The sequence below is a fragment of the Bacillus rossius genome, chromosome 7 (genome assembly GCF_032445375.1).
Source record: "Bacillus rossius redtenbacheri isolate Brsri chromosome 7, Brsri_v3, whole genome shotgun sequence".
NCBI lineage: Eukaryota > Metazoa > Arthropoda > Insecta > Phasmatodea > Bacillidae > Bacillus > Bacillus rossius.
The window spans coordinates 7,834,110-7,857,721 of NC_086335.1; the positions used below are offsets into that span (position 1 = coordinate 7,834,110).

A 23,612-nucleotide genomic window follows, 5' to 3' on the forward strand; every position below is an offset into this window, starting at 1 on the left:
ACCATGACTTGGCCGGCCACCCAGGTACTGACCAAACACGACGGGCAGTGGGTCAGTTCTACCACTGGCCCGGAGTCACCCGCGATGTACGAGATTACATGCGTGAGTGTGAGATATGCCAGTCGCGGAAGGCTCGAAGACGAGATGGGGAGGAACAACAGCAGCCCCGTGAGCCCACCACGGCATTCCAAACACTAGCGCTCGACGTGGACACCGCTTCATCCTCGTAGTAACCGACCTCTTTACACGCTGGATGGAGGCCTACCCATGTCGGAACGTGCGGGCGGCCACGATCACCAAGATCTTGAGCACAGAGTTCCTGCCACGCTGGGGCTACCCACAGTCGGTTCTCACGGACAATGCCAGTCAGTTCCTGGGCCGGTGTTGGAAAGCCTGGTGTGGAGAGCAACAAATCCGGCACCACACTACACCTGCCTACCACCCGCGGGCCAACCCCACAGAACGCAGGAACCAGGAGCTGAAAGTGCAACTCCGCATCCGGTTGGGCCAGGACCATGCCCAGTGGGACCAACACCTCACAGACGCACTCTTTTGTATCCGGCGCCGGACGAACGCCGCCACCGGTATGACACCCGCCGAGATGGTCCAGGGGCGCAACCTGCCACTACCAGGGGAGTGGACCACTCATGGGGTTCCGCACACAGCGGAAGATTTGGAGGAACGGGCCCAGCGTCGCAACCTCGCACACGAGGGCGCACGCCAGAGGCAATGGGCATACGTGCAGGAGATCACACCTATAACAAATCAACCCCCTGCTGGGGTGCGGGCCGGGGATCAAGTCTATGTCCGGGTCCACCCGTTGTCAGCTGCCCCTCGCAATTACTGCGCGGGGTTAGCCCCGCGATGGGGCGGGCCCTACACCGTTCAGAAACGGCTCGGCCAGACGACATACCAGGTATGCCTAGGTGGGCGCCGAGTGAAGAAAATACACCGGGATGACCTACGACTCGCCCCACTCCCAGGAGACAGGCTCCCAGGGACACCGACTCCCAACTGCCCATCCATCGACACGAGGTCACAGGGGGAACCTGATGAACCGCAAACACCCTCCGCTGGGAGGAATAGCGAACTACCCGACGTACAAACCCCGTGCCGACCGCAGCCTCAACAAGAAAACCTGGGGCAATTCAGCATCACAGATGTCTCAGCAGAGGAATCTGAGCCCGAAGCTGATGGCATGCCGCCCACCCTACCAGTCGTGACTGAGCCGGAGGAGCTAGACCCAGAAACACTGGAGTCGCCCACTCGCGGTGCCTGGGGCCACCTTGCACCCCTACAAGGAGCCACCTTCACAATGTATGTGAGCGATCCGGATGAAGAACCACCCATCGGACCACACCGACAGTCACCGCACCCCCCCTTCGTGGAGGACTATGCAGGAGACCGGCCCACAACACCCGGATCAAGAGGCCAAAACCCGAACTGCCCATGGCCCGGTGGCAAAACAGGGAGTCCCCAGTGCTATCAGGCAGCTGAAACCAACAATACAGACATGTCAACAGGTATCCCTGAGCGGGAGTGGGTGCCCTACCGTTCATTGTCAGTCCAAATCGGCCTGGAGAGAGAGACAATGGCATCACTGGACCCACAGATGGGCCCTTCGGTAGGAAGCCCAGCGCAGGAAATGAGTCCATGCCATCTGCAACAAACGCGGGGGCAACCCGAATATGAGGTAACCACCATAAAGACCAATGACAGCCCAAAACCTCTGGGGAGTCGGGCAAGAGACGGTCGACCTGACCACCCCCGCCGAGTACGACAGCCACCCAGGTACCTGGAGGCATACCACATGGGAAACATCCCAAGGGCCCTCGTCTGGAGACGCCGCCCCCAGGTACACCACGAGGGACACAGGGGGAAGCAGAGCGCAGACCCTACCAGCGGCAGCTCTCACAGGTGCCTCCCACCTGGACCTGCTGCCAGCAGTGAGGGTGCAAACACGCCGCGGGGGCCAGAGTGCGGGGTAAGACCGGTCTTCTCCAGGGGGGGGCATTTGACATCGTACCTCCGTGGGCAGTAAAGCCCGGTCCCCACCCTGCCAGCATCAGCCCCCGCTGGCGAAATGCACCCTCACACCCCTCCTCCGCGCAGTCACCATCACTAGTCAGTCTTCGCCCGCGCGCGACCAAGGACGGAAGTGTAACCCTGTGAGACTCCGCGAGACGTGAGACCGCGAGACGTGAGACCGCGAGACGTGAGACGCGAATAGTGAGATATGTGAGTGTTTTCCGGACGCGAACTCCGCACCGCCGGCGAGCCTAGTGAGCTGCACAGGGGCTGACGAACCACACCCATCGTGGCCTAGCTGCAAGCTAGCCTGGCGCCCATCCGGACCGAACAGTATACCAGCCGACTTCCCTACTAGGCTCACCCGCTAACGCAGCCTCCGTTACCGGGACGACGGCAGCAAAAATCTGATGTTTTATTTCTTCAATCTGTTACTTTTATGGAATTTTTTTTATTAAATCTGTATTTTTTTTGCATTGGGCAGGGATAGAAGCAAGTAAAGGAATCCATTGATTCTATCAGTATATTAATGAGTGGTTTTTTTGATGAATTTTGCGAATTTTTTCCGAATTTCTAGGCCAATAATTACACATTTCCAAGATGGCGATCATATCGGCTTATAGGAGGCTGGTAGTGCAGGAACTTAAGCTTATTTTAAGACTTTTCCACCATATTTATTCAAAAAATTTTTTGACGTCACAACATCTAATAAATCGATAAACGCTGGCTGCACGCACGAAAAATTGTCCCACTACGGATGTCCCACTACGGATGTGTCATGTTTACGCATGCGTGGCATCTCTTTGGTATGTTGCGGGCGGTACAGAGAACTCGGCCGGCACGTGGCGGCGTACTGCTCAGGTTTCACCCCGCCATGCTGCAGCGATAGGCGGGTCGCGCCGGTTGGATCACGCCTGCGCATGTCGCCACACACGGCTTGGGGCAGACGACAACATAGCGGGGTTCGAGGTTATTGTTGTGCACCGTGCCACGGGAGTATATTCGCAAGGAAATGGCATTCTTACAATTACATATTATTTTAATTACTAGTGTAAATCAGTATATTTAAACAGTGTTGTATGAGTATTATTTTAGCTGTGTAACTAAATATTTATTGCTGGTATGATACTTTTCAAGCTTTAGTTTGACATTGGTAATTATTTTTCATGAGTTATTATTTGATCAACTAAATCACACACCGTATTATAGTTATGAGCCCACGAGCGTGTAAATATTTCGAGTCCAACAGAGAATATGCTAGTTAAAAGAAATTCAAACAAATATCGTGCGTGGAATATTATTAATTTATAACTTTTGAAACAATATTTTCCAATGTGGCCTTGTGGCTGCGCGGTTAGCATCGCTGAATACCATTCGGTAGGTTGACGGATCAAATACCGGCGGCTGAAATTTTTTTTGTACTTGTAAAAATAAATACGGCGCGCACAAAACTTCTAAAGTAATAAATATATTTGAATTAATGAATGCAAATAAAAGTAAATTTATTAATTAAATTGTATATTTCATTTCACTCCCTATGTACCCATACAAAATACTAATAATTCAATAAAAATGATTCAATTTTATTCATAAAATATTCAGAGGTAGATTTTATCATACAAATGATAGAAAAATTTTTAAAAATTTTCTTCCTCTGTCGCGGCCTCGTCTCTGGTGAAGATGTGGAGACGGGGTGGACGTCGCTCGGTCGTTCAGTTGTTGTGTTGTTTGCCCGGCGCCAGCTCTTGGGTAGAGCAGCCTCACACTCTGAGGCGGGAGTGGACCGTTCGGCCCAGTGCAGCTGACCGAGGACGTGCGGACAAGGAGTAGCTAGCAGGAAGATTGGGTGTAGAAGAGAGGATGCCCGTGGTCTCACGAAGAGTCGCTAGCGGAAAGGATGGAAGTTGGAGAGAGGGATGCCCGCGGTCTCACGAAGAGTCGCTAGCGGAAAGGATGGAAATTGGAAAGAGGGATGCCCGCGGTCTCATGAAGAGTCGCTAGCAGATAGGTGCGAGAGAATGAGAGAGAGAAGGAGAAAGAGAAGGAAAGCCCGCGGTCTCACGAAGAGTCGCTAGCTGAGGAAAGGAAGATGAGGAATTCAAGCCAATGATACCACTTTTGCCTGAGGTAATATTTATTCTCCCAGATTGGCTGGGAGAGAGGAAAGCTGTCTAGGCTTGTTAGCCCGCACAATTTATACAAGTTTCTTCTAGAACCATCTGTGTTAAAGTTTTACATATTTCTATCTCTTTTGCCTGATGATGATCTTTTGCATTTTACAATATTATTTCCACATCTACAAAACATACTTCCAGTATACACTTAATAATCTACCTAAATATTTACAATAATAACATATATAAAATAACTATGATACATTGTCTCTTTATATTTACACTGCCATCTGGTGACGAGTGGTAGCACTACCAGGGCCATGGCTGGGATGTTGCGCCGCGGACAGGATTGTGACCCGGGTTTTTTGTTTAATAAAGAGGAGGTACGACGTCAGACGCCCCCCCCCCCTGGAAAAGCCCGGGTCTAGGCCGTCCGTGCGCCCTCCAGCAGGCACATGATGCCTTCTCTCCTCGTAGTTGCGAGCGTCAGGGCCGGCCTGCTGGTTCCGGACTCCCTGGGTCGCCATTCACCAGTGTATCCAGTTCGCTGCCTGTGACGTAATCTGCCAGGTACAGTGGGGGCCGGCGGCGTCGACGGCGGTGTCTCTGGTTGTCCTCAGCTGGTTCCTCCACGTTGACCCGGAATTCGGCATCAGCGAGGGAGGCTCCATGCCCCCACCCACCTCGGGTAGGGGAGGGTGGTTCTGTTGTCTCAATGTCTTCCGGTTCTGTCACCAGGGGCTGCTCCTCTGTGGTGTTTACGCCCGCCTCTGGTGTCCCCATGACATCAAGGATCTGAATTCGTGCTGGGTGCCTCCGGTGCTGTCGCCTCGGGGTCGTGGCAGGGGCTTCTGCAGGCCTCTCCATTCTTGTCCTTGGGCTCGGTGTTCCCTGGAACAGATGCTGCATTCCTTGGGGTGTGACAGATTGGTGGTTGTCCAGCATCGGTCCTATCACATCTGGAGTAGGGTCCTCCATGGCATTGCCCCCTTCTGGGAGTGCTGTTTTTCGGATGTGGTCCCGGTGTACTTTTCGCATTTGTCTACCCCGGCGCACCAAATAAGTGCTTTGACTCAGCTGCTTCAGGATGCTGTGTGGTCCCGACCACCTGGGGCTCAGTCCAGCACAGTAGTTCCTAATTGCATTGGACAGGGGATGTGTGCGGACATACACGTGGTCACTGGGCTGTAGCTCCGGTGGTTGTCGTGTGGTCTGCGGGGTTATCTGCTGAGTGCAGGCCCTCTGGTGTTCTCGCGCTGTTGTCAGCTCAATCGCTTGCCGCCGACAGCGATCCTCGGGGTCTTCCCCTTCATCTGTCACTTCGTGGGCCGTCCATTCGCCGGGCATGGTCCATATCTCATCCAGTTCTTCTGCTTGCTTTGCTCTTCGACGCTCAGCATCTGAGGAGGTATGTTGGGCGTCGAGAACTCGTGGTTTGAGTTCGATCAGGTCCGCTGGAGGTGGGTCATCATCTCCCACAGTGAGCAGGCGACAGGTAATGGCTCTTGGCCTGTGGTCGTGTGACCTGTGGGAAGGTGGTATGCTTCCTAGTGTATATACTGCCAGGCGCTCACGTTTACCTAAATTTACCAGGCCTGATGCTGGTGAAATCAAGGCATCCTGCTCTACCAACCATGGCTGTCCGAGTACCAAATCTTCTCTGAGTCCTTCTACCACGACTGCTGAATTTTGGTTCACCATCTCCCGTATACCCACAGTGATGATGGCATCTCCAATGGCTGTCCCGGTTCTAGTGTTCGTAGCAAGGCGCAGGGCACAGCATCTGGGTGTGATATCTGCGGGTGGTACACAGTGCTGGACGACGAATACATGGCTCGCCCCTGTGTCTATAAGTGCGGCAGTCTGTCTCCCGTTCAGAGTGATGGGGATCCGCATCAGTCGGTTTTCTAGCGTGGTGAGCTGCCCCAGTTGTTCAATGTTGTTCTCTGGGCTTGCGGCAGGGGATTGGCTGGTACGGGGGTTAAGTCTGTAGGTCCTACACCCCCTACTGCCCATTTTCCTGCTGGTTGTTGTTGCTGTTGGTGTCTCTGGCAGTCCTGATGCCAGTGATACGTGCCCTGTGGGCATCCAAGACGGCACTGTGGTGGTCGGCCTCCATCGCGCCGATTGCCTGCATTTCGCCATCCTGGAGATGTGTTTTGGTCTGTCCCACCAGCAGGGCCGGTGCAAGGAGTTTTTTCGGCACATGCGAGATCTGGATTTGGCGCCAATATATATATATATATACACACACACACACACACATATTAGTGACTTCATATATTGGTGCAAACACACATATATATATAATATATATATACTTATACACACTAGCCTACTGTAGTAATAAAAACAAAGGAAATAAAGACTAAAAATTTATGATACAACTATCTTATTTTATTTACAGTTTCTTGAACAGTCAATAACAAAACAATTAATAAGGTCATCATCATCAACATACTCATAACTTCCTAACTACACTCGTTCATCAGCAGTGTTCTACTTCAGAAAACCTTTCTTTCTTGATTTAGCTTTTGCAAAATCCTTTAAAATCGTATCTGTATCTATTGTGTTCAATATTTCATTTTCAATGGCCAATGTGGCAAGACCACTAAGACGTTCTTGTGAAATGCTAGATCGAAGGTAGTTTTTTATTCTTTTTAGTTTTGAGAAGCTCCTTTCTCCACTGGCCACTGATATTGGTAATGTTAGTAGAATCCTCAACGCGATGAAAACATTTGGAAATATGTCTATTAATCTGTTTGTTGTGAGATAGCTCAGTGTTGTGTGAGGGGAGCTCTCTTCTTGTGACAACATTGGAATTAATATTGATATTTCCTTAAAAAGATCTTCTGCGTTAATGTCTCTTTCATCACCTGCTGTCAGTACTTCGCTTAAACGTTGACAATTTCCTTTGATAGTTTTTTCTTCACCATTTTCTAATTTTTTCAAGTCATAAAGAAATTGGAAATGTTGGCTATGGTTGTGCATAAGATCAAATCTCTTGGACAATGAACTGATGGCTGTATCGAGAATCACAAAAAAGAAATTTATTTTGAAAGAATCTTTTCCTGTCTCTGTCTTAATTGGTTCGTCGACACCTTCATACAAAAATTGACGTTTAACCTTTCTTGCCCTTACTACCGTTTCATTAGGAAACTCAGAGCTGATTCCGAGTTTATCAGCCAACTCCTTTGCGTCTGTAACAACATTATTAAATCCATTTTCTGTTCTCATTTTGATCAAAAACGACTTTACGCTTTCAATTAGGGTCATGGCACTCTGCAGGTTGACTTCTTTTGCCTGAAGGGTTTTGCTTACCAAATTTATTTTGAACAAAACCTCATACCATGTGATCAAGCAACAAAGGAACCGAAAATCTGTTATTTTTTTGGCAATACCAGTGGCTGTATTTTTTCCAAAAACATCAATCTTGGCATCAGTAGAGGCTGCGTAAACAGCGTCGTATATTTCATCAATATGGTAGCGCAGAGGTTCAAGAGCGTCAATCCTACTTTCCCATCGGGTTTCACTTAAAGGTTTTACTGTTAAATTTGTTACGTGATGTTTCAATATGTCCCATCTATGGATGGATGCCGAAAAATAGTTATAAATCTCTTGAACGTTACTGAAAAAGTTCACGGCTACAGTACAGGAAAGAGCAGCGTCGTTTACTACTAGGTTTAGTGAGTGACTTCCACAAGGGACAAAGAAGGCTCTTGGGTTGAGGTCTAGGATCCTTTTTTGAACCCCAACATGTTTTCCCTTCATGTTAGACCCGTTATCATACCCCTGGCCTCGCATGTTGTTTAAAGCTATTCCTCTTTTTGACAACTCATCCAACAAAAGAGCTGTTAGTCCTTCTCCAGATGTATCAAACGCTTGCAGAAACCCAAGGAAGTATTCTTTGATTATTGCGTTTTCTCCTGGTATAGCGTGAACAAATCTGACTACTAGAGTCATCTGTTCTTGGTGGCTAACGTCAGGTGTACAGTCAAGAATGATGGAATAGTAGGTAGCTTTATGCAATTCACTTAAGATTAATTCATTAACTTTACGAGCAAGTACATCTATGAACTCATTTTGTATCTCTTTGCTTAAATAGTGTACATGAGTTTCTTTCGAAGTTATCCTGCGAAGATGTTCAGAGAGAACAGCGTCAAATCTGGAAATGTGCTCCACTAGTTTCAAAAAGTTTCCGTTATTTTCTTGGAAAATCTTATCATTAGTGCCACGAAAAGCTAATCCTTGAGCTCCAAGGAACTGCACTATAGTAAGAAGTCGCTTCAAAACTTCATACCAATGCTCTGTTTCTGATTTTATGATGCGTTGGTTTTCGTCGTCAATGGTTTTCCCTGACTTCAATCTCTGGGAAAGTTCTCGATAAGAAATGGCAGCTGTTATATGATGAGGTGACTTTTCGTGTTGGCGTAAGAATGTTGACATGTTTTGCCAATCAGAGTAACCCTCTGTTCCAGAAACAGATATAACTTCATTACTGAAGAGTTTACAAAAGAAACAAAATACTGAATTTTTCGATTTTGAGTACACGAGCCATTCTCTGTCGATTTCTTCTCCATTTGACAATTTTTGTTTATAATTGGCAACTGTGAAGCGTCTGCCAGATTTATGGTCAACAGGAAATTTAAAATGTTTAACCTGCACAGGGCCTTTCTCGACGAGAACATGACGGATGTCATCGGTGATTTTAGCCGGCCATTCTCCACAGTCGTCAAGATCGTTCCTGTTTTCCTTGAGATGAAAATCCTGAAAACACATCAACACAGTGGTTAATTTCAGTGGGAACGCAACATAACGGTGTTCCCTTACCTGACAAGAGTGCCGGAACGCAAGGGAACGCACGTAATTCGTAACTTGTAAAACTACAAATAAAAAAAAGGTTATGGTTAGGATCAATTTTAGGCTTTGCTCGCGATCAGGGAGGGAAGTCAGTCATCTCGCCCGCGCTACACAATAACAAAACAAAACCCCCCGCCACTCTATTAAAACAGCTGTTTGTAAATGTTTGTTAGAAGTCTAGTCGGAAACCGAGAGGGTCAAAATAAGCACTTTAAGTATGTGTAATAATATAAAAATTGTTGTGATTTTTTTACATCGTTTTTTTATTTGGATTAACATTAATAATAAAGTTAAAAACGAATTTTGAAAAAATAATTTTTGTTCAGCCTCCCTTAATGGTGTGCTATAAGCTACGATTTCATGATCGGCTACTTACCAAATATAGAAACAATTGAACAAAAAGCACCTAAAATATATTCAAATTTACCTGCAGTGGATGTTGTTCGATGTTCTCAGATTCAATTTGAACAGTTGGTCTAGATGATTTGGGTAATGGAATAACCGAAGTTTCCTCGGAATCAGAATCCTGAAACACGTGTAACACATGTTGGATACTAAATCATCCCATAGAAAATGCACAACAAAAGTTGAGAAAATTTGTAAGTAAGATGGAGAAAACTTAATTTTTCGTTTAGTTTAAAAGTACAGATAAATATAATAATTGCTCTCTTACCTGCATTGTTTGTTGTTCTGCGGTGTCGTTCTTATGAGACTCAGACTCTACGGAAGAGCCAACTTCAGATCTAACAAAAAATTTACTCATTGCTTTCGCCTGTTTTTCGTTTTCTCTTTCCATGTCCTTTTTTCTTTTTCTATAAAAAGTACCCGTAGGTTTCTTCTTGTCCGCCATGATACCACCACAATAATAATATCAAACTGGACAGTGGCGTGTGCATGCACTTGTCGAGTTGACAGATAGCACTAGCACTGAGACTGAGCGGTGCAGTGAGCAGGCACTTACGGTGGGTCGGGGGCAGCGTGAGGAGGGCGGGGAGGGCTTCACGTTGTGACAGGAAAGCAGGGAAGCACCGCGCGGCGCGCACCACCACCACATGAGTCATCGCCATCGCATCACCACCGATGCTCGCATATTGCTGTATTAGCAAACAGAAACACTCTATCTTTTATAAAATTATAATCACGTTCATGGCGTTTATTTATTTATAAAACTATTTTGCTCAAATAAATTAAATTTTTTTTGTATTTTTTTTTCCGATAGCTCCGTTGGCGCCACTGCCCGCGTGGCGCCACATGCGGCCGCATGTGCCGCATGGCCCTGGCGCCGGCCCTGCCCACCAGGTGGGCCCTCGATCGCCTGTGTTGCTGTCCGCCATGGACGTTCCTGCGGTATGGCCCTGCTTGTCCCTGCAGGTGCTCCAACCTGATGTCTGGGTTCTCGTTCGGGGATAGTTGTTCCGGTCCGACGTCCCAGGAGGTGTCGTAGGTTGCCTTCTGTAGCTGTCGCCTGTCGTACATAGTCCTCTACTGTTCCATTGCAGTATGGCCTGAGGAATGGTTGCAATTCTTCTCGCATTAACGCAGTTACTTCTGGCAAAGCTTGCTCGGGGTCTTCTCCTGGGGCTATGCGCCGGTACAGCCTCAGCTTGTTTGCTACGAACTGCTCTACTGACTCTGAGTCCTTTTGGGTCTCGCCGTAGAAGCGAGCCTTACAGCTCATGACTGCCATGCGGTCGTCGAAGCGCCGTGTTATACGGGTAGCGAACTCCTGCCACTGCATGTCATAGCGTCCCCACAGGTTCCACCACTCACGAGCTTGCCCGCGCAATTGTTCACTCGTGCGTTGTGTCCATTCTTCTATCTGCACCCCACATTGTGTCAACCGTCCCTGACACCACTGCACAAACTCGCATGGGTCCTCATGCGCTAGCCCACTGAACTCCGGTAGCACTACGCGTCCTGTTGCGGTAGCTGTCCGCCCCATATGCACGTTTGGTTGCACTGCTGGGCTTGCAAGTACCTCCTAGTCTATGAGGTTTGCCCCTGCCTTCTGTGTTGGTGCCTGTGTGGGCCTTGGTGTTGCTATTGTATCCCAAAACAATGTACCAGTTGGTAACTCTGATCTCACTAGTTTGCCCTCAGATGTGTTGTGCCACGGTCCCTCTCCTGTCATTAGGTCAAAGTCCCTTGGTGGTTGACCTGTTTCGCGTGTGGTTGTCAGTCTGTGTGGTAGCATTGTTTACGAATTTCTACACTGTCTGTCCTGCACACAGTCTTCTATACTCGTTTAGTGAATATACACACTTCGGGACGCCGAATGCTGCTGACTGTTCATGAACTCTGGTAGTCTCGATGATGAAGTGCCACACGTTCGGGCGCCAAATGTCGCGGCCTCGTCTCTGGTGAAGATGTGAAGACGGGGTGGACGTCGCTCGGTCGTTCAGTTGTTGTGTTGTTTGCCCGGCGCCAGCTCTTGGGTAGAGCAGCCTCACACTCTGAGGCGGGAGTGGACCGTTCGGCCCAGTGCAGCTGACCGAGGACGTGCGGACAAGGAGTAGCTAGCAGGAAGATTGGGTGTAGAAGAGAGGATGCCCGCGGTCTGTCTAGGCCGCCGCTTTTCATCACTGGGGCGAAGCCCCTCAGCGCGGGGGAGGTACAAGCCTTTTGAGGGGCTCTTGTCCTCCCTTTTTGGCATCATACAGTGGCGTGAGGGTGAGAGAGGGAAAGGCCCCCTCCTCCTCTCGTCTGTCAATTGTCTTTCTGAGCCTGCAGCGCAAACCCAGCCGTCATCTCGAAGGAGAGGAGTGTTGCCACTCCTCTCCTTGGTACCCTTTTGATTCACCCCCCCTCCCTGCCCACTAAGGGAGAGAGTGTAGGCAGGCGTCCCCCACCTGCCTCGTTCCCTGTCTAGTTAATTAAATTAAATTTTGAATATAGTGGGTCTTAATGATCAGAATTGTCTTAAAATTATTATAGTTAAGCCAAAAAATGGGTGCATTAAGTGCCTAAGTTGCGCTAATCGGCCGCAGAAGCGCGGCCCTAACTCCAGGAAGGTGCTGCATGAAGTCTGGTTGGATAAACGAAGGCGGTGCTTCGAGTTGTTTGGTCTGTCTAGGCTTGTTAGCCCGCACAATTTATACAAGTTTCTTCTAGAACCATCTGTGTTAAAGTTTTACATATTTCTATCTCTTTTGCCTGATGATGATCTTTTGCATTTTACAATATTATTTCCACATCTACAAAACATACTTCCAGTATACACTTAATAATCTACCTAAATATTTACAATAATAACATATATAAAATAACTATGATACATTGTCTCTTTATATTTACACTGCCATCTGGTGACGAGTGGTAGCACTACCAGGGCCATGGCTGGAATGTTGCGCCGCGGACAGGATTGTGACCCGGGTTTTTTGTTTAATAAAGAGGAGGTACGACGTCACCTCAAAGAATATACGGTAATATTTTTAATGCCTAAATGGTTTGGATGCAAAAACCTATTACGGCTCAGTCTCAGGCCGAATATGATATTTCATTTTCTTCTGGATCAATCATTTAATCAATGTTTTGTTATGACGTCACGTTTAACTATCGTCCGTAAACCGACTTTACAGACAACCAATTTTTTTTCATGTAATTCTTGGTTAGTGGTTCCTCTTGTGGTTTGTAAAATGATTCTTAGGCATTTATTTTGTGCAATTTGTAGTGGTTGTTTGTGTATTTTAGCTGCTTTCCACCATATTTCATTTCCATATAGCATGGCTGATCTTACTATGGATGTGTATCAAAGGAGTTTAGTTTTCAATTTGGTTTTGTCTTTGAAGCAGTGGGGACAGTAGGTTCTTTGTGCTCCGAAGGTTTACCAGTACTTATTATTATTATTATTATTATTATTATTATTATTATTATTCAAAAACCATCCCTCTTCTGACTCCATGATTTATTTATTCGTTTATTTATAATGATATTTCTCATAGAGAACACAAGCACAAGACACATTACATTAAATCTGGCGAAGCCACACTAAACCTTAGCCAAAGAGGTAGGCAGATACATCACAGGAACTGAAGTCAATTGAAACATCGTAACTGAAAGCCGTTCGTGAAACACTGAAAGCAGCTTGAAAACGAAGCGTGGCACGTGATCGTAAAGGCGGGTATCCATATGTTACAAACGACCGTATCGTGGCCCCGTGGCGTAACCAAAATGTTCATATGTGGACGGGACTCGTTGCAGCGTTGCGTGTCAAAACTTGACACGAAGATACGCAACGGGCTCGATCCGCCAGTTGTCGGTATTTTGCCGTCACTTCAAAGGAAGTTACGGCTCGACGAGAGAACCAGTGTGGACGGGTGGCGTGTCATTCTTCCGTTGCTCGCTCACACACTCAGCGTGAAGCTACGAGAGAACATCGTGCCTGTTCGTGTTTATTTCCTGTTTGTCGTTCCAAGTGTACTTTTTTTTTATTTGGCGAAATGGAAATGACTAAAGAGGAGACAGTTCATTTAATTGAAATTTATAAAGAAAGGAGTGTGATTTGGGATCCACAGCACCCAGACCATTATAATAAATGGCGGAAAGAAGATGCCTGGGAAGAAATTGGTACACAAATGGGGAAACCAGTTGAGCAGTTAAAGAAGAAAATGGAGAATCTTCTAGCAGCCCTGCGGCGAGAAAGAATGAAAATGAAAAAGAGCATGGGTACCGGTAAAGGTGAGTGAATTACAATTATCAGTGCGATTGGAAATTTCCATAAACAATATCTAGTTAATTTAAAACCCCTTATGTATAAATTTGGAACAAACATTTTTGTTAGAGATGAGTACAAATTAAAAAGGTAAAACAATAACAGAAAAACCAATGCCGCAAGTAGTTATACGCGTCACATAACTTTATCACACAAGAGTAACGCGTGTTATCAGTTTTATGAGCTAATGTAGGTAACTGTGCGATCTTCAAAGAGAAAATTGTCAAAGTTTTTGCCCATGTTTAAGAGTAGAAATCATTTCAAATTGAACTTTAAGTTTGTAAGTCAACTAAATCATCTGATAAGAAAGCAGTTAAAATTTCTTCCTAAAAAATTGCAAAATTAGTGGTTATACAAAATAATGACAATAAAGTGAGATTTTAGTACAAATCCCAAATAATAAACAAAAAATTATAAATACTGCAACGGATATAAGATGACTAATTGTTGAAGTAAATATTGGATACTGTTATTTTTTTTTGTTAATAATGTGTGCCACAAATGTATATATTTTAGCGCACGGAGTTATCTCACAGGGTCAGGTATATACACAAACATAATCAGCAAGATAGCGCGAATATTGACACATAATGTATTTAAAAGATATATCATGTGTTATGAAATATAACACTGAGCTACATTAATGTGTACAATAACATAAGTTACTTGATGTAAAAACATTACAACAAAGTGTTTTGTTTTGCAGGTGCGGATCAAGTTTACAAAAGCCACTGGTTCGCATTTGAAGCTCTGAAATTTATATGGGACAAGAATAAGCCTAGACCAACATTAAGTACAGTGAGTAAAACTTATTGATATGCTATCACTTCTTCTCATTAATAATTATTTTGCCATGCTAGTTTCCCTTCATCCATAAAATAGTCTGCGAGTTCATCTCTTACTCTTACAAGCATAGATTTTGTTCTCCTGGGTATTCTTCTGATAGGCAGGAGTGAACCCATCGTATCAGGTGTAGATAGGCCTACTCTCCAATTTCCATCTGCAACTACACCAGCTTCTTCAGAATCAAATGTTCCTGGTGGGGTATACAATCCAAATGAATCGGTTCTTCGTCGTAGGAAGTTATGTAACAGACAAATTGTCAATACAATAAGTGAAGCCTTTTCTGGTTCCAAAAGCATTGGTTTCCTTAGGACTCGGAACACTGATGACACTATTCCGAAGACATTTTCAACTACTCTGCGTGCCCTACAAACCCTGTAGTTATAAATTCTTTCTTTAGACCCTTTGGGTTTGTAACCTGGATAAACTTTCATAAGATTTTCAGACATTGCAAATGCTTCATCTCCAAGGAAAAAGAATGGCAGTTCTTGGTCTCTTCCATTTAAAGGTGTAGGCCAAGGCAAATTTAAGCGGTTTTCCTCCATTTGTTTGTACAACTCAGTGTTAGCGAACACTCCTCCATCTGAAACTCTACCCTGGCAGCCCACGTCCACAAACATGAAGTTGTAGTTAGCATCAACTAAAGAAAAAAGCACAACACTAAAATAGCCTTTATAGTTTATAAACTCGCTACCACTTTTTCTTGGACTTTGCAGAATCACGTGCTTCCCATCAATAGCCCCCACACAATGTGGAAATTGCCATGTTGTTTCAAACTCTTCAGCTACTTTTAACCACTGTTTTGGTGTTTTCGGTATCTGGAACAAAACATAACCATGTGCTTAACATTCGCACATACGTATGTGTATGTTAATATATATTATAAAGTTCATAACATAATGAATCATGAATATATTGACTTAAATACTAATTTTAACATTTGTCGATCGAAATTAAATAAAACACACTAAGAGATATTTCTTAATGCATATTTTGAATGACTTTGAGAACAATCGATTTCTCGTAAACGTTTCATACCATAGAATATTTTATTCTTGTTTTGAATTTCAGATCCAAACTAATGGCGATGAAAATGAATCCTTGGGAGAAACTTTGGTGGATGGAGAAACAGTAGGAACACTGTCCCCTGCTGTAACTTCAGAAGGAAGTGTGGCGTCAGCCACAGCCACCTTGCAATCGCCCCAGCAGTCAAGGCGCAAGCGGAAGAAAGCACCATCAGCAATATCTGAGGATGAGCGTCTGGAAAAGGCTTTTGGGATTCTGCTCGAATCGTCTAATAAGGATGACGAATGTAGTCACTTCGGCAATGTTGTTGCTTCAAAATTACGCTTATACAACGATGAAGTACGCTGTGTAGTTCAAAATGAAATAATGAACATATTTGTAAGGGCCAATAGGGGATATTACACAAATCCACTTATTAACTCTCCTACTCAGCAAGGTGTCATTCCCTACCTTCAACCCAGTCACTCTGACATACCACAGTTTCCCAAGTCACCTAATGCTGTGAGTGTCAACAGTTCTCAGTTGTCATCACCTACGCTTTCTGACGATTACATCATTGAGGATCTGATATAAATTATTCTGTGCATTGTTTTATGTATGTAGGTCCTTATCAATACTTTATAAGCAATAAATCATTTTAAAGACATTTATGATAGTGTTTTTTTTGTTAAACCAGCCTTTGTTAAAACAAATCAATAAACTTAAATGATATCACTAAAGCTTATTGTTGGAGAATTAAACAAAAATAACGAATGTCTACATTTCCTCCCCCCCCCCCCGGACCCAGCTTTGTACAGAGTTAAACAGTTTTATAACAAAAAAACATGTAACTTACCTCAATGTATTCGTCCAGGGTTTTCACAATAACAGCACATACTTCTGGAACAATTTTGCTTATACACTGTTTCGAGATTTTGAAAAGGTATTGAAGGCTAGAATATGAATCACCGGTGGCCAAAAAGCGCAGTGTTACTGCCAGCCTTTCCTGCACGGAGATGGCTTTTCTGAAATGGCTATCTTTCTTCTGAATTTTCGGCCCAATCGAACACAACAAAAATTCGAATTCCGTCGGATGCATTCTCGTAAAGTTTTTGTATAGTCCACTTACTGCCTGAAACTTCAAATCAGCCAACAAACCTGAACTACCGCACAGCTCTCTACTTGTAAATACTTTTGACATCCACCAACGAGGTGACTTTCTTTTCTTTCTTCTTTTAAGCATGTAGTGTATGTAAATGTAGGCTGCTGCTGCAAGCTGAGTTGCGCTCATGGCTATACACTGCTCTTCTGGTGTAACGGGATGTAACATTTGTTTTTGATACGGATACGTTGCAACGGATGAATGACACGGTAGGAATTCTAACATCGTTGCACCGTGTCGTGTCAGGAGTTAATACGTTACGATGACACGCAACGGCTGACAGGCAACATATGGATACCCGCCTTAATAGCCTAATCCTTTCAATTTCATTTCGCTCTTCGCGTTGCTGTGCAGTCCGATTAGATTGAAAATTATCTTGGTTTGTAGCGTTTCGAGTTATTCGACCCAAATTGCTGCACCCGCGTCTTATAGGCGGCATGGGTCTAGATGTAAACACACTAAACAAATAAACGCACAATTGGTTTTCGAGAGAAGCGAAAATTTAAAAACAATCAAGAAAATGCTACGCACAGAGGAAGTAATGATGACACGTACGTCAGTAATATTATTTTCTTTGATGACACACGCAAACCCTTTTTTTCTTCGAACTTTATTTTGGGCAGGCATAGATTAATATTCATACATCCTAATCAACTTGAAGGCATACCAAAGATAATCATAACGCGCCTTTGTTTTGTTTTGATTGACGTCAAATGTTTGACAGCTAGGGTGTTTTGTTTTGCTTTACTCTGTGGTTTCTATGGTAAAAGAAAAGTGTTGTTTTAACTAATTCCCTCGAAATTTTTACCTTTTTTTCTCTCCATAAGAACCTTCCTTGTGCCTTAACGAACTTATGGAAAAAAATTAGCCGAATTGGTCGAGATGTTCTCGAGTTTTGGAGATTCATTTTTAATTATATAGATTGAAGCGGACAAGCGTTGCTTCACTTATCTTAGTTGCAGACTTTTACAGTAATTTCTGCTTATGCATAATCACGGGAATTAAATGTAGCATTAACAAATTATTCAAGTAGTGTTTTAAATAACTTTAGATTAAAGTTTATGCTAGTCAAGGATTTTAATACCAAAAATTCAAAGTTAGATAAGTTTTGATAACTACAATATATCAGTGTCTTTTTTTTCTTTCAAACCTTCCAAACTAAACCTAATTAAATCGCATAATTTAGTTGGAATCAGTTACTCATTTAAGGGTACAACTTATTAAAAATTTTACTTTTCAGTTATTTCAAATAATAAACTAACTGTAACATTTGTATTTCTGTTTTTTTTTTTTTTTTTTAATCATTGTTTTGAACTATAAACCATTTCTGCAGAAACTTTTTCTGACTTGAGATTTAGAAGTGTGTGGAAGGCGGAAAAAAATATATACGTGCTCATGATATCGTTAATAGCAGTGGGTTTATTTTTCACTTCACATCGGAATTTAATTTGAGAGTTTTTTTTTTGTTTATTCAAGAAACAAAACATGGCCTATTTCTATGCGTCGGAAGATAAACTCACGTGCGGCTTGGTGAGGTGAGTTTAACTCCAGGCGTTGAGATATTTTGATATTCGCGAAATGATTGGCTTCAACAGGCGAAAGTTCGTCGACCAAGAGGCCATATTTTTGACCTCACGAAAAATTGTGTCTGAAAATAGACTATGGTCCTTCCCAAATACAAAAGGGAGGATGAACAGCATGTTACTTAGAATATATAAGGATTCACAGAAGGTATAGTCAGATATATTATTATTTACTTCCGTTTAACCAGTATATTTTATAAGTAATATAAAAGGTTTAAGTAAGACATATTCCCTATTCAGTAGAAATGAAGGATGAACATCCAGTTTTGGTAGTATAATATGCCCGACAGTTATTGTACATGTGGAATGGTATACGGATTATCAAACCTAACAAATTAATAAGAAAAATTGGTTGTCTGTAAAGTCGGTTTACGGACGATAGTTTAACGTGACAACGTCATAACAAAACATTGATGAAATGATTGATCCAGAAGAAAAGGAAATTTCATATTCGGCCTGAGACTGAGCCGTAATAGGTTTTTGCAACCAAACCATTTAGGCATTAAAAATATTATATTCCTTGAGGAATAACTTTTTTTTTTTTAATTTTTCAATATTTTGCATGATAAAATCTACCTCTGCATACTTTTATGAATAAAATTGAATCATTTTTATTGAATTATCACTATTTTGTATGGATAAAAAGGAGTGAAATGAAATGTGCAATTGAATTAAGTAATTTACTTTTTTTTTTTTGCATTCATTAATTCAAATATTTTTATTACTTTTGAAATGTTGCGTGCGCCATATTTATTTTTACTAGTACAAAAGAAATTACGCAGCTGCCGGGTTTCGAACCGACCACCTTTAGCTTAAGATTGATTGATTGAAAAAGTCTTTTTATTTTACATTTTTTGCACTTTACATTGTTTTTACATTCATTTTTTGGCACCCCAGCACTCAGTGCTCTTTTACCAGCTAATTACATGACTATTTACTAAATTATAACAAATACGCATCCCAAATACACCACACTTATTTATAACGTGTAACAATGTTTTTTAAAACATTGTGCAAAAGATCCCGGGTGTAATTTGAATTATTATGTGTAACTGTTAAACACCATTGTTGGTTCAAAACGTATTTGAATTTTCAACATTACTTTTAAATAACCGTACCGATTGTGCTGAAAATCGGTGGACGATCGTTAAATTACATAATATTAATAATTCAAACGACGAAAATATGATTGAAAATTAAAATCGATGGTTATTCCAATCGAGTGGAAGAGAGATGCCACGCATGCGTACAATGAGCATGAAGAGAGATGCCACGCATGCGTACAATGAGCAAACAGAACACATCCGTAGTGGGACACTTTTCCGTGCGTGCAGCCGGCGTTCATCGATTTATTAGACGTTGTCACGTCAAAAAAATATTTTACTGCAAAACTCTAACATTGGCTATTCTTAAGATAAACATAGATGGCATAGGTACTCACAAAAACACACAAATAAACCTGAAAGAAGGCATGTGTAAATATTTTTCTGAAGTTGTTTTCAAACAGGCAGCTCAAGTTTTCGTAGTAACTGCACTTTCTGAGTTTTAAACTATTAACATATGACATTCTTTTCTAATGCGAACAATGCAGGATGTAAAGTGTGTTACTGAAAAGTTAACAGAGTTGCACGAAGATATTTCTTCTTAATAATTACTATTCTGTGTTAAACAATTTGATATTAACTTAGATAATCATATTTTGGGAACTAATTCTTACTTAATAATTCTTATGAGGCTCACTTTTGACAAGAAATCGAAGGGTGACATATATATGTTCTACATTTGAATCAATATCACAGCTTTATTAATATGTGTACAAAACTGTACTATACTTACACAAATATTTTTTTTACAAAATACTAATACCTTATAAATATAATTTGACTTTGGTTACGTGTTTGTTTTATTTGATGTACTGCAGTGGATGTCTCCGCTGCTTTGAAGTCCGCGCGCATATCGCAATCCGGTTCCCCTCCCACCCCTCCCCTCTCGTTCCATACGTTTCCGTGACGTATTTGTACCATGTTGTACTCTTTCCCCCTTAATTTACCCTTCTGCGCCTGCGCAGTAGGGGTTGTGTGTGCTTATTTAAGGCCGTGTCACCATTTTGGAGCCTCTTGTTTAGTTGCTCCGACTGTTGTTCGTTGCCTAGCTTCACGCGTCCCCGGTCTTGTAAATTTGTCAATCTAATGCTTAACTTGTAAATTTTTATTCCTGTATTCTTGCTTTTCGCTCTCAATGTTGAGCGCCTTAACTTATACAGTCTTACTGGAATGGTTCTTTGGTCGGGCTATATTCACCGTTTTGCGATTTCGCTTCTTGTGTGTTGTAACCTTTCACTGGGTCAATGTACAGATGGAACCACGAGCCGGTACACCCTTGGTGGCTGTGCGCCGGTGTCATAACTAGGATGCTCAATGCTTGTTATTTGCAGTTTTTTTTTGTGTCGCTTGGGACACCTCTCTCGTGATGCACGTTTCTCTCGTGCTTTGCTTGTCTTACCTCACTGCTTGTGTGGGCCTGATGTGGCCGTGATTCCTTTAGTTTGTTTTCTCTCCTTAGGGGCAGAGCTTTCCCCGGTTTGCATTGCCGGATGTGTGGTGCCCACGACGGGTGTTTACTGGCACTCACGGGCCTTTGAGACATGTCATTTTTGTTATATTGCGTTATTGAGTGTGTTGTTTAATTGCACTGTCGCTTTTGCATTGGCGATGTGTTTCCCGTTTCGCGAGTCTTTTTCCCAGGAACGTGACGTCTGTATTGCGCACGTGCCTCAATGGCGGCTTCAGGATCACTTTCCGGGAGGGGCAATCGCACAAGAAAGGTCGTAGTTGCAAAAAATGAAAGTGGTGAGATATTGGCCTTGGAATATTATTTACAAATTACAGGTTTCAAATACAGAACCTTAGTAGCTCCATGCAACTTTTGATGAGATAAAAGTTTAACATATGAAATAAATATTTAAGTAAACATAAATATACACAAATCAATAAAATTGGTCTCGGGAGGGGATATCGCCCCCACCGCCCCCCTTCTGGAGCCGCGCTTGCGTAGCCTTGATATTGCTAATCTTCTCACCACGTGGTGTCCATGTTCACGGGCTTCGCGTATAGTTTATTGTGTATGTATGCAACACGTGTATTCATTTAGGCATTCATATATTTGTTCCTCGAGTTGCCCGGTGGTTGCGTTATTTAGTGTACATGGGTGTCTTGTGGTTCGATTTGCGCACCACCGAGCGTTCATTGTAACCGAGGCTGCTCGGATTGTGTGAACACGTAACCTGTACAGGCGACTTGTTAGGGTGCACTCACTGCTGGCGTCTAGTTTTTTGGCTAGAGGCATTGATGTTGATGCCCCTTTATTTATCTCATGAATATGTTATGTCATATCTGTTTTCTACACTTATTGACGCTAATTGATCTTATAGCATAATTGATTATTGTATCAGCGTACTGTGAAAACATGAACTTTACAGTGTGTTTCTTAATGCGAGCCTTGTTAGGCCTTGTGTTTACCCGCTGACCATTTTTGAATAAACCTGCAAGTCGAGTTTTGTTAATACTTCATCGCTATGAACTCTGTCCTTCACACTACGTTCTTTACTTTGACGTACTTTTACTTATGTCAAATCAAACTCGTAAACTCTCTGCGTCCTCGTTCTAGCACGAGGCTGCGTTTGTCTCTCTATGGTGTGCGCGCCGATGCAATTTCCTAGAAACCGCGGTTCTAAGGAGATTACGGTATTTTAGTAATTGTCTACAATTTAAATGTTTTTTATGTTCTGTCTCTTTGCGGTGGACTAATTCGATGCTTAGCGCGGATTATATTAAACAAGTTTCTCTCTCATGGTGTATTTTTATAAAAAGGGAAGCTAGTTATATAACAATCACTAATCTATTCTAACATCGTTATTATGATTGCAGTTTCCTGATGGCAGCCTTCCAGCTGTGGTTGTGGGGCAGCCACTTGCTCCAGCGATGCCTCTACGACTGCAAGGCCTTGTGGACACCGAAGGGCAATCTTGCGGTGAGCGCTGGCAGCGACGACGACGAAGAGTTCTTGGACGCCATCGGCGGCAACGAGGAGGTGTCGTCCGTCAATGTCGAGTTCTCTTCGGGCGAAGACGAGAGAGACTCGTCGGACAGCGTGAAGAGCAGGTCACACTCGTCAGACAGCGACGTGACCGACAGAGTGAAGAGCAGGTCACACTCGTCAGACAACGACGTGACCGACAGAGTGAAGAGCAGGTCACACTCGTCAGACAGAAAGACACGTACCAGAACCTCACACAAGCCACGCATCAAGACTCGCACCAGCACCTCATGCACCTCATACATCATAACTAGTACCAGCACCTCATGCAAGTCACACGTCAAGACACGTACCAGCACCTCATGCACCTCACACGTCAAGACACGTATTAACGTGAAGGTTTTATAAACTCCTGACCAGTTTATATAACGTACTCCAGAAACGGTATTCTACTGATGCTGCACTGTGTTCCTGCTCATGGACGGCACTTGTATTATTTATTTTATATAATGTCTGTACTCAATAACAGTATTATTTTTACTGTCGTTTTGTGTTGATGTGCCGATCTCAAGAACATCATTTATTTTCCAGATGTGTTGCTAACGAACAAAATATGCCGATCTGTGCTCACGAACAGTATTAATATTTTTTAATTTATATGCCCGAGTGTCATACTCAATCATTTTTGTTTTACAGATCCAATGTATGTAGGTAATGTTCTAACAAAAAGTATAAATTCTAATTACATTATTTGCTGTTATTGCTTACAGCCTTTATTATTTTAACTGACTATATGAACCCATCCATCAATCGTAAGGACATTACCTATATAATTACGAGCAATGGCGTATGTCCAAAAGCTTACATCAAGACATGCGCTCCCATTGCACACATCTTTCAAAGATAATAATAATAATATTAATAATAGGCGCGAGTCTCTCAGTGATGCCAGAGATGTACAACATGTCAACTCGGCAACGAGAAAATGCATGTGTTCCCGTGTTGCAAATACACTCGTAATACGAAACTGAGACAGCGAAATTTTAAGTAGAATTCTTTAAATAATGCCGAGCGTGATAAGTACATGCAAACTGTGTTTTCAACTCCATTACTGGACGCGAATCACACGTTTCCGCCGCACCTGCCACTAGAATTTGCTGTTGGAGCAGCCACTTCACTATCGAATCATTACTTTCGACACGGTCTGTTTAAACTCTATAATAAAACGGCTCCAATAAAAGCGAAAATGTCTTTAAGAATAATGAGTTATC

At 43.2% G+C, this 23,612-nt stretch overlaps 1 protein-coding gene across 2 annotated transcripts; it reads left to right on the forward strand.

The window, feature by feature from the left end:
- The first annotated feature begins 18,195 nt into the window (after positions 1 to 18,195).
- Positions 18,196 to 23,106, forward strand: LOC134534418 (probable serine/threonine-protein kinase dyrk2). Of its 2 annotated transcripts, none has more exons than XM_063372883.1 (2): positions 18,196 to 18,258; positions 22,233 to 23,106. In XM_063372883.1, exons 1-2 carry the CDS (start codon positions 18,209 to 18,211, stop codon positions 22,747 to 22,749), a joined length of 567 nt encoding a protein of 188 aa, XP_063228953.1. In that variant the 5' UTR covers positions 18,196 to 18,208; the 3' UTR covers positions 22,750 to 23,106. The 2 variants fall into 2 exon arrangements, with proteins under 2 accessions (XP_063228953.1, XP_063228954.1); XM_063372884.1 differs by having other exon boundaries at positions 18,224 to 18,454; positions 22,233 to 22,978.
- Positions 23,107 to 23,612: the final 506 nt, after the last annotated feature.

What these genes read in the sequence shown, in the direction of transcription:
- LOC134534418 (XM_063372883.1), top strand. Translation starts at nt 18,209, where the DNA reads ATGGCCTATTTCTATGCGTCGGAAGATAAACTCACGTGCGGCTTGGTG. An exon ending in CTCACGTGCGGCTTGGTGAG is followed by an intron (nt 18,259 to 22,232) that starts GTGAGTTTAACT and finishes TTATGATTGCAG; the next exon opens with TTTCCTGATGGCAGCCTTCC.